The sequence below is a fragment of the Formica exsecta genome, unplaced genomic scaffold (assembly GCF_003651465.1).
Source record: "Formica exsecta isolate Colony F162 unplaced genomic scaffold, ASM365146v1 scaffold247, whole genome shotgun sequence".
Taxonomy (NCBI): Eukaryota; Metazoa; Arthropoda; class Insecta; order Hymenoptera; family Formicidae; genus Formica; species Formica exsecta.
This window is the reverse complement of record NW_021849743.1, coordinates 482,538-493,795: the sequence shown is the minus strand read 5'-3', so window position 1 is coordinate 493,795 and position 11,258 is coordinate 482,538. Positions and strand designations below refer to the sequence as shown.

Genomic DNA, 11,258 nt, shown 5'->3' with positions numbered 1-11,258 from the left:
GAGGAGGATACAAAATCCGAGGGAGAAGGGGATGAAGATGTGAAATTGCGTGGCAGGCGAGAAGTCGGCGAGGAAGGAGCAGACGAATCTACGGAAGAAGGTAAAAGAAATCCTACGATAATTTTCAAAACTTAGAAATTTTCCTTCCTTTTTTTTATCTCATATTTATAATTATATTAATTATATACTATTTTATATTATTGTGTGTGACACAGAACAATTAATATAATTATTTATATGATAAACTTTACATTATTTCAGCTGCTAGCGAGGAGGAGCAAGAACCCACTCCAGAAGAAGATTTAATTCAAGAAATCGAAATCCCGGAGAATCTTCGACCGAGAGATCACATCAATCAATTGCTAAAACTGGACGAGGAGAATGCGGAGAGAGAGCGAGGTATACAAAGAGAAGCTGATATCATCCTCAGGGATCTGAAGAGACTCTATGATAACGCTATAAAGCCGTTAGAAACCATGTACAAATACAGAGATTTGAGTAATAGGCATTTCGGAGGTGAGCAATCTCTAAATGTTACATGCGCGATATTAAATTTAGTAATATTTTAACTGACTACTTTCAATAGTATAAAAAAAAATTAATAAAATAAAAATAATAGTATCACAAATAATATAAAAAATTAAATTCAAGATATAATTAATACTACCAATTACATCGTGACATGTCAGGATATAATTAACAAAAATAGAATCACAATAGAATAGTGTATAATTTTCCCCATCCAAAGCAATGATCTTTTTAATTAATGTGCTTATCCCATATAATTATTACTGATTATATTACTACATTTCGTCAGATCCCGAAATATTTTCCAAGCCACTAGTGCTCTTTATGGGTCCGTGGAGCGGCGGAAAATCGTCCATCATCAATTATTTGCTCGACATTGAGTACACACCGATGTCCCTAAGGACAGGTATGTAATTAACGAAAAGAAATACATTTTCTTTTTGTATCTCTTCTTTGGCTTTATGCTTGCAAAGTAGTCAGGACATAACAGTAGGAAGCGTGCTAGGAGCATGAATATATAGATAGTGTTTAGGTGGTTTGAGAGAGTGCTTAGAAGAGCATTGCAAATCGCCAAATGGAAAAAATGACACAGGAGCCGAGCCATCACCGGCGTACTTCAACATAATAATGCACGGTGAGGAGGAAGAGGTCCTCGACGGCACTCAACTGGCCGCCGATTGGACTTTCTCGGGATTGCAGAAATTCGGCCAGGGTCTGTTGGATCGTCTCAGGGGATTGCGACTTAACAACAAGTTGCTAGAAAGAGTAAGCAACCGTGACGAACAATTATCTATCTACAGATATATATATTGCGCACCGCAGACATACACATTACGATAGACAATCCGGAATTAATTTTTTTTAATGCAAATTGAATATTTGGAGTTTCGATTTAAAACAATTGTTTCAAATTTTTTATTTTTTTATTTTCTTCATTAAATTAAACTTTAATTATAATTGCAAAATAAAATTTAAGAAAAAAGAAAATCTCACTTTTCGTTTTATTAATGTTTTAAAATTCTATCGTGTTTTAGATGTAAAATATAAAAAGAGAAAAATTATAATCACATAGCATAATTAAATCAACCTATGCGACGTAATTATATATTATCACCTAAAGTCTCATATATAAACAGATAGCTAATAATTCGTGATAAAAATCAAGTCAAAAATTTAATTATAATTTTATATGCATATTTTAATTTTTCAAATCTTTTGTATTGTACGACATAAAATTATAAGTGGAATTCTATCTCGAATTTTATCACGAATTATATATCGCTTAAAGTGGACTTTAATTATCTGCTATAACTATGTCAGGTAAATATCGTCGAGATACCGGGTATCTTGGAAATTCGCAAACAAGTTCAACGTTTATTCCCTTTCAACGACGCGTGCCAGTGGTTCATCGATCGAGCGGACATAATATTTTTGGTTTACGATCCCGCAAAATTGGACGTCGGACCCGAAACCGAGGCAATCCTTGATCAGTTAAAGGGAAGAGAATATCAGGTAAGAAATTATGAGAGTATTATAAATAAAATCGTTAATATTCTCCAGCATCTTTATCTGAAAAAAAAAAGAAAAGAAAAGAAAAAGTGTCTCAAATATTCATCTAATATATAATAAATAAATATATAACTTTATCGTCGAGATACCGGGTATCTTGGAAATTCGCAAACAAGTTCAACGTTTATTCCCTTTCAACGACGCGTGCCAGTGGTTCATCGATCGAGCGGACATAATATTTTTGGTTTACGATCCCGCAAAATTGGACGTCGGACCCGAAACCGAGGCAATCCTTGATCAGTTAAAGGGAAGAGAATATCAGGTAAGAAATTATGAGAGTATTATAAATAAAATCGTTAATATTCTCCAGCATCTTTATCTGAAAAAAAAAAAGAAAAGAAAAGAAAAAGTGTCTCAAATATTCATCTAATATATAATAAATAAATATATAACTTTTTCAAACACAGACCCGCATTATTCTGAATAAAGCCGATCAAGTGAAACCCGAGGAGCTCATGAGGGTGCAAGGCGCCCTAATCTGGAATATATCGCCGCTAATGTCGAGTGCCGAGCCGCCGATAATGTACTCCACGTCGTTATGGTCCATACCTTACGAAGCTGGTGCGCCCATCAGATTGTTGTACGCTCAAGAACGCGCATTCCTTCGCGATCTACGTTCCGCGATAAACAAGAGAGTCGAGCACAAAATAGCGAGCGCCAGAAGATTCGCCGTAAGTTTAATCCAATTTTTTCAAAGTAACGAGCTTTTTAATCGAGCTTTCCTTACGAATTTCGAGCAAATAATTATCGCGAGAAGATAATACAATCTATCATAAATTATTCACTTGGATTTTATACAAAGAAAAAAACTGCACTAGAGTAAAAATTGGCTTGATTCGTTCGATTCATCGTCTATTTTAGGTACGAGTGCGCAACCACGCGAAGATGGTAGATTGCTACCTGACGACTTACTACAACCACAAGACGTTTTTTGGCAACAAGCGGGAGATCAGCGACAAGATCATCGAGAATCCACAAGATTATCATATCTACGAGGGTCTCAGCACCCTGACCAACATATCGCGCTATGACCTGCCCGATCCGGATGTCTATCGCGACTTTTTCCGGCTGAATGCGCTCTACGACTTTCCGCTGCTCAGCTCTACCTGCACGTACTTCCGCGGCTGCCCGATCAATAGGCTCGACGTGGCAATCGCCTACGATCTACCCGAGCTGGTGGGCAAGTACAAGAAGTCGGTAGAAACAGTGCTGCACGGGAGCGAGGGTAACAGCCCGCCGAGTTGAGTGCAAGTCCGCGTTCTGGAAAAGAGTTCTTGATATCATGTGAAGTATGGACCCAGCGACACAGCGACCTTCGCTACACCGAGGAGAAATGATTAACAACCTCGGTGACGCGAAAATCAAGGACGCTTGATGAGGCAGTCCGATATTTGAAATGGTTTCGAGGACTCTCTTCCTGAAATTCAAGCAGCTGGATCGCACTATCCTCGCGTGTCGTATTCGAGGTGCTCCGATGACAAGAGGTCGGTTCGCGAGAAAAGCCGACGGTCACGAGAAAAAGAGAGAACAGGAGCGGAAGGACAAGAAATGCGTGAAAGAGCAACATCGCGTATCTCTAGATCCAAATAATTTAGCCTCGTCCCTCTCGACAAGGCAAAATGCAAAATATGAAGTGTGATATCACGGATTCAATGATCGGTACACCACCTCGTTTGCAGAAAAAGAGCAAGTGTGTGGTTGTTTGTGTCTGGTAAAACAATGCGAGTGTTACCATTCCGATCCAAAAGCGAACAAAAGTGAGAGTTCCCTACGAATATACATATGTGTTCAGATATCGGTTCCTCTCGGCGAAAATTCTAGGCTTCGATACAACAGTGATCTGTGTCGCTTTTTTAAGTATTCGATAAGATTCGTCCAAATTTAATTTAAAAAATTCTAATTTCAGTATTTTTGATATCCAATTTTAATTTCTCTAATTTTTGAATTTAGGAGATAATAATCCTCGTTTAATTTTCTTTTCTTCTTTAAGAAACTTTAGAATTTAATATTTATCCACCTAATTTTAATTTCAAAAAGTTTTATTTTACAAGATTGGCATACCTAAAATTAACTTTACGTAGAAAAAAAATTAAAGTTTAAAATTTCATTTTAAATTTGATTTTCTCGAGCTGTGAAAAAAGATTCAATCACTATTGCACCTAGTCTTTAAATTCGCTTGTCTCGCGACGAATCGGTGCCTGCTGATAACTTTTATCTCGAAAGAAGATAGACTCTCCAAAATGGACATAATGTTGAATAACTGCAACGGTTTCGTCCAAAAGCCATCAAGGATATATTAAACTAATCGTATCGAAATATTTCCATTGCGAAAGAGATAAAGTGATCTCTTCTTGAGGCTTTTGTGGAATACCTTATATGAGCTGATTTGTGTTCTTATTAAAAAAAATGTGTAATTAAATAATTTAAGATATACTGATCTCTCACGCGTTGCTCAGTTAACGTGTGAGACGAATCGTTTGTGAGAGAGAGAGAAAGTGCTTTCCTGATTAAAAACTTCAACTTTCTTCTCGAATTCGCGTTAAAAATTATGTTTCCTATACTTTAGACATACACGCTGTGTCCTTTTAAATAATCATATTGTAGATATTTAAAATAGCCTTTCTTTCCAAATTCTTTTATCCTTATTTATTTAATTTTAGACTGTCAAATCTTATAAATATTTAAATTTCTTAATTCCTATAAATTTCCTCAAATTCTTTTGTTTAAATCGCTAATTCTATTTTTGGATTTTCATATCGTCAGACACAAATCCTTTTATTCCGTCTTTAGAATGTTTTTGTGTGCATCCTATCTATTTCAATTGTATTTCATTAATTTTAGACAAACTGTTCAATGGATATAATTGGTCACGTTAATATTCACGATATTAAAAACCCTAAACGAAGACAAATATAATGTAATGCGTTTTCAGTCTGTTATATGCACATTACATTTTTCAGCGGAAGCACAAACGCGTTAGAGATGCAAGGTGCAAGTGAATCCTAATCGCGAATAACAGAGCAAGCTTTATCATTCACATCATTTAAAATAATCATATAAATGCGTAATTCATGCATCTAAATATGTATACTGTTGACATCGTTGTTAATACCATTGTTGTTGCTGTCATCATTGTTATCCTACATTATACGAGAAAATTATGTCGAGTAAATTTAATATTGTTACAAAGATATATGTTATATCAAGGCATCTATTTCTTTAGTTAGAGTAAGGTTTAATATATCGACACGTACAATGTACCTAAGCTAAGTAGATATAATTATACGAAATTTATTATAATTATTATATATCTTTAGGCAAATGTGTACGTTATAAATAAGAATGTGTGTTACAGTTACTGATTGTGTACATATATGACGTCATTTCACACCTAAATACACAATCGATCACTCATTTATTCATATAAGTTGTTGAATGAATACATATATCGACTCACGTTTAATAGAAACAACGAGATTTGTATGAAAACTTTTGCATAAATATCTCGTCAAAGGATAATTCTTTTTCAACGTGCAAAGTAACAATTATAAATGAAATTTGGTATTAAAATTTAAACTTGGATGCCCGTTTTTGCTTATGAGCATTAAAACATATTCTTTTCTATGCAACAATTATGCAAAAATATTGTTGCTCTTATCAATGTTCTTTAAAATTCATAGACATATTTAAAAAGAATTTATAATTCGATAATAATGTTTAAGAGTCGAAATATCCATTACTCTTAATGAATGTTTTATATTCTAAGACAGCATATGTCATAGAATATGAATGTTGCATTATACACATGCAAAGCAGAATGCATTTCCCATGCAAAACATCATATGCGATCTTTCATGCAAGACAGAAAACAGTACTTACATTCGGCGTAATCTCGCGCAGCCATTCGTCCAATTGCTCATCGAAATCAAGCTTGGAAGCTAGTCTCAAATCTACCACCGCTTTCTCGAACTGTCCAAGCAAACGATAAGCTCTTCCTCTGAATTTGTACGCGACTGCGCTGTCCGGGTTTAATTCTATAGCATGATCGCAGTCACGAATACAGGCATTTGGCTTGTTCAATAGCAGAAAGACCTGACCTCGTTTAGCATATAGCACAGCCGCGTGAGGATTCAATACAATAGCTTCTGTGTAAAGTTGTACAGCTTTTTCATAATCTTTTTCCATAAATGCAGAGACTGCTTCGGATCTCTTTGCCTGTGACTCTGCAATTTCCTCCTCTGTGGGTTTTAAAGTTAGATTTCCCATTTTTTGAGGAGGATCATTATCTGGCTCTAAGGTAAAAATACATTGTATCGTTATATATTTATCAGAGTAATGTAAGAAATATGCACACAGTCAAAATAGATAAATGTACAAACCAATTACACCAGTCATATCCAGCTCCAAATCACTCTCCTCGCTCTCAGGTTGAGATTCAGGCTGCGATTCTGCAGGGTCGCTTTTAAATTCACTTTTGGCATCTGCCGAATCATTGGCTTTAGCTTCTGGTATCTTGCCACCGTAATGTTCTATCAGGTTTTTGATAGAGGATAATTTCGGATCATGTAAAAGAGATGGATCTTTGATGCAATGTTGAGCTAACTCCTTTAGCTGCTCGACTTGTTTAGTGAACTCCATGTTGTCTGTAAACAAATTTTGATGTGTCGAATATAATTTTAAATATAGATTTAATTGAAATAACCGGTCAACTGTAGATTTCGCGTAATAAAATCTATACGTCGTGATACAAAAAAATAAAATACATATATTTTCACTTATTTTATTTTCGCATATCGACCGTATTCTACTAACTTGAAGGACACGCAATCTAAACGGCTTGCTTCTTCAGAAATTATGAATTCTGGCGTAAATCACAGACAAACTCACCGATGTTTATAAACAAGTTTTTTGGAGCAATCGAAGCAGTTTTATCTGAAGACTATCGTGTATAATCTGTTATATTATTATTTACGTTTCGCCGCCGGATCACTTTGTCGAGACGCACAACAAATTGCGCAACAATTACAATTTCACGATCTCATTCGACGCCGGAAATGGAAGACATTAACGACTTTTAGATTCGCCGCAATCGAACTCACTGATTGGCTTAGAAATGGATTATCCGTGAAATAAGGTTTCGATTGGCCAACAACTTCAGACGCGAAGACTCGGAGTGTGAACTCAAAATTCGATACTCATATTCCGCCATATCATTTGTAAAAAAACTTGTTGCCAAATAACCAAATAATAATAATTACTTACTGCTAAAAGCTTCGTTAATTTGATCGGCCACCTTATCGCAGCTTTTAAAATCTGTATCGACACTCGCTATAATACATCCGGACGAAAAAATTCGTTACAGAACGAGCGCGCTGGAAGCAGGAACCGCAGAGCGAACTTGCACCGGAGACTAGACACTAGACGAGTGAACTCGACGACATGGCCGTGCGTCGTGAAGTCGCGCGCGGCTGCGCGTAGACCAGCGCGTAGACCTGCGCAGTAGAACCGCGCAACAGTGCTGCCGACTACCGGCGCTATCGCTGCGCCCAGCTGCGCGCTGCGCCATTATCGAGTCCACCCGTCTAGTCGATCGCGCACTCTCCGCGACGCAGGTTCGCTTCGCGGATCTTACATCCGCGAGATCGCCATTTTATGTGTTTGGCGCTGTCACGGGACGGGTGACACGGGTGCGTGCGTGCGTGCGTGCGGTGCGGTGCGGTGCGGTGCGGTGCGGTGCGGTGCGGTGCGGTGCGGTGCGGTGCGGTGCGGTGCGGTGCGGTGCGGTGCGGTGCGGTGCGGTGCGGTGCGGTGAGGTGCGGGTGGCGTCTAGGCACACCAGGACTAAGTAGTCCCCGCGTACGTCTGGTTCGGCGTTTGACAGTTGTGTGCGATTGAGCGTCTCAACATGTTGGCCGAACAACGGCCCGGCCCGGACGCGTACAAGTAACGGCGACGGCGGCCATCGGCCATCGGCGAAGCGCTCCATTCGAGCGGGGTGTCGGTCGCGGTGCGAGGCCAGGAGGCACGCACGACACGACGCGGCCCATCGAGATGGTGTAGTGTGGCGCGCGCGCGAGGCGGGCCCCTGCGAGAAACAGTGTTTTTGTCGTCATTTGTCGTCGTCCTTCTAGTTGGCAGTATAGTAAAGTGCATCCGCGAATACGCCATTCATCTCCCGCCTTTCCTTTCTCTCTCTCTCTCTTTCTCTATCTCTCTCTCGTTATCGTTCAACAATCTGTCGTCAAGAATCGTTTCAACGATCACTGTGCCATCGTCGTCGTCGTCGTCGTCGTCGTCGTCGTCGTCGTCGGCGTCGTCGTCGTCGTCGTCGTCATCGTCGTCGTCGTCGGCGGCGGACGTCGCGAGACGCTCGACATCGTTGTCGGGATCACGAACTCCGTCGATTACCCTGGATTACTCGCGACACGACGCCTCCTGGCCCTCAGTTACGATGACTACGGTGCGCACCATACCCTCGGACAAGGTCAGTGCTTTCTCTCCGTTTTTTTAATCCTTTCTTTTTTCATCACATTTATCCGTCTGTGAAATCGGTTTGTCTATTCGTCTCTTTTTCTCTCCCTCTGTCATTACGTGTCTCCTGTCATCGGTTCGTCTCGTATCTACCGCACCCTCTCGGCGCTCTCTCCCTTCTTCCCTCCCGCGTCGTCCTGCGTCGTCCTTCGCGCGAATCCTCCTTCTTTGCCTCCTTCTACTTCTCTTACGCCTCTCCCGCAATCTCCTCTTCTTCTTCTTCCTACTTCTGCATTTTCTCCTGCTTCCTTCCTCCTCTTCGCGTCCCCCTCGAGCGAGACCTTTTGCGCCGTGACGTCGTCGAGAAACTGCGAGATACATCGAACGTGACATCTCTCGCGTATCTGACATTTCGCGAAAATTATGCGTGGAACGTTTCCGAGTAATATAGCGCCGCTTTTTGTAGTAAACAGTACAATTTCCTCGTCATGTTTACGTGCTCGATAAAACAACTAGTGTCGCTTTGCGACTCGAGAGAGTGGAACAAACAAAATAGCATTTTATATTATGCTTTATTTATCATGAAAATCATTATATTTTTCTACTTAGAAAAAATTAAGACAATTTTAAAGTTTTATCGAAACATTGGCGTTTGTTACATTTTTATAATTGAAACTTGTTTGTTAAAAGTTATTAATCTTTTGTTTATATTTTTTTTTCTCCGACTAACAAGATAGTGGTTCAAAAAAATTTCAATAAACATTTCCAATTTAAATACTTTTCTCGTATTTTTGTATATTAATGCGGCTCGTTGCCTTGACACTTGAATGACCAATGTCGCTACGCGCGGATGAAAGATAAGAAAAAGACTGAGAAAGGAAATGAGATAAAATATGAAAATACGGAATGTTACGCTCGATTTATTTCCAAGTTACAAGACACTGTTTACGTCAACTTGGAGGTATATTGAATGAACACTCTCGTGTTTGTTTATCATTATTGTCCTACAGACTATTTTGACAAGCTGTCGGTATGTTATCGCAACAATACAGGAATATATTTTTCCCATCGATGCTGAATTTTCGTCTTTTTTTTTTTTTTTTAATTTGCCGTTTAACGCGCATAGGAGGAGGGAGAGGGAGATTCTCCGTTCTCCAATTCGCCGTTTGACATTGATATCCATTAAAAGGATAAAACTCTGAATCGGGCGGCATAGTTTTAACGCGTTAAACGCGACATTAAATGCGGAGTACCGTGGACCTTGGTGTCTTTAGCGATACGTTCCGTTTCGTAATAACGAAAGCGGCCCACGTTTTATGCCTCAGCTGTCATTACATCTCCCCTCCCTCCTCACCCACCCTCTCCGCGACTTTGTTACGTGCACTCGCGTATCATCGTACACTTAACGCGGATGATTAAGTACGAGATTAATTATGTTTCCAAAAAAATTTTTTTTTTTTTTTTTTTTTTTTTTTTTTTTTTTTTTTTTTTTTACTTCATCATGCAACTCGCATTTGCTATTATCGCGTATAATGAGAGATTATACGGTCGTATTTAGCGCTCGACGTGAGGTACGAAAACACGCCGATATTCGCATTCAGTTATAAAAACGTACGGATATGAATGCGATTTTGAATTTTAATCTCGATTGTAGAACGTTCATCGTTATTCTTAATCGAGAATCATGTTTTTCCTCGACGATGAATCGAAATTTGAGGGAAACGGAAATGTTATTGCTCAAATGATAAAATTAATAACGCAATTGAATAGATTCCACGAATTTACGCAATTTAGTACACATACACAGAGAAAAAAAAGTTGTTAACTTGACTAAATTCGTCCAACTAATTACTATTTCTTTGTATTTCTTTAATTGAAATATTTATGTATTTAAGTCAAATATACGTCATGTTAGATTTAATATGTCGTATTTGATTTAAATATTTACATATTTCAATTTTTTTTTTTTTTTTTTTTTTTTTTTTTTTTTTTTTTTTTTTTTTTTTTTTTTTTTTTTTTTTTTTTTTTTTTTTTTTTTTTTTTTTTTTTTTTTTTTTTTTTTTTTTTTTTTTTTTTTTTTTTTTTTTTTTTTTTTTTTTTTTTTTTTTTTTTTTTTTTTTTTTTTTTTTTTTTTTTTTTTTTTTTTTTTTTTTTTTTTTTTTTTTTTTTTTTTTTTTTTTACTTCATCATGCAACTCGCATTTGCTATTATCGCGTATAATGAGAGATTATACGGTCGTATTTAGCGCTCGACGTGAGGTACGAAAACACGCCGATATTCGCATTCAGTTATAAAAACGTACGGATATGAATGCGATTTTGAATTTTAATCTCGATTGTAGAACGTTCATCGTTATTCTTAATCGAGAATCATGTTTTTCCTCGACGATGAATCGAAATTTGAGGGAAACGGAAATGTTATTACTCAAATGATAAAATTAATAACGCAATTGAATAGATTCTACGAATTTACGCAATTTAGTACTGAGAAAAAAAAGTTGTTAACTTGACTAAATTCGTCCAACTAATTACTATTTCTTTGTATTTCTTTAATTGAAATATTTATGTATTTAAGTCAAATATACGTCATGTTAGATTTAATATGTCGTATTTAATTTAAATATTTAAATATTTCAATTAAAGAAATAATAATTAGTTGAACGCATTTAGTCAAGTTAACAACTTTTTTTT

The 11,258-nt window shown here is 37.4% G+C and overlaps 3 protein-coding genes across 5 annotated transcripts in view; 2 read left to right on the top strand and 1 right to left on the bottom strand.

The window, feature by feature from the left end:
- The window catches only part of LOC115236454 (sarcalumenin), an 11,889-nt gene extending 6,434 nt beyond the window's left edge, over positions 1 to 5,455 (top strand). The window contains exons 6-12 of the mRNA XM_029808925.1: positions 1 to 100; positions 262 to 516; positions 818 to 934; positions 1,121 to 1,293; positions 1,849 to 2,040; positions 2,505 to 2,768; positions 2,959 to 5,455. The exon at positions 1 to 100 is cut by the window's left edge and continues 9 nt beyond it. Of these exons, the coding sequence (XP_029664785.1) occupies positions 1 to 100; positions 262 to 516; positions 818 to 934; positions 1,121 to 1,293; positions 1,849 to 2,040; positions 2,505 to 2,768; positions 2,959 to 3,342 (1,485 nt within the window). The 3' untranslated portion in view covers positions 3,343 to 5,455. The remainder of the gene's footprint in view (positions 101 to 261; positions 517 to 817; positions 935 to 1,120; positions 1,294 to 1,848; positions 2,041 to 2,504; positions 2,769 to 2,958) is intronic.
- LOC115236450 (putative protein FAM10A4) overlaps positions 1 to 7,546 on the bottom strand; it is a 19,394-nt gene extending 11,848 nt beyond the window's left edge. The window contains exons 1-3 of one of the 3 annotated variants that reach the window (XM_029808919.1): positions 7,360 to 7,546; positions 6,477 to 6,740; positions 5,977 to 6,389 (exon numbers count right to left, since the gene is read on the bottom strand). In XM_029808919.1, coding sequence (XP_029664779.1) covers positions 5,977 to 6,389; positions 6,477 to 6,735 — 672 coding nt within the window. In that variant the 5' untranslated portion in view covers positions 6,736 to 6,740; positions 7,360 to 7,546. Of the gene's footprint in view, positions 1 to 5,976; positions 6,390 to 6,476; positions 6,741 to 6,909; positions 6,929 to 6,984; positions 7,146 to 7,359 lie in introns of those variants that run through there. The other 2 variants (XM_029808920.1, XM_029808921.1) reach the window with 2 other exon arrangements.
- A 320-nt stretch (positions 7,547 to 7,866) lies between these two features.
- LOC115236423 (ubiquitin-like protein 3) overlaps positions 7,867 to 11,258 on the top strand; it is a 52,543-nt gene continuing 49,151 nt past the window's right edge. Inside the window, exon 1 of the mRNA XM_029808863.1 lies at positions 7,867 to 8,581. Within this exon, the coding sequence (XP_029664723.1) occupies positions 8,549 to 8,581 (33 nt within the window). The 5' untranslated portion in view covers positions 7,867 to 8,548. The remainder of the gene's footprint in view (positions 8,582 to 11,258) is intronic.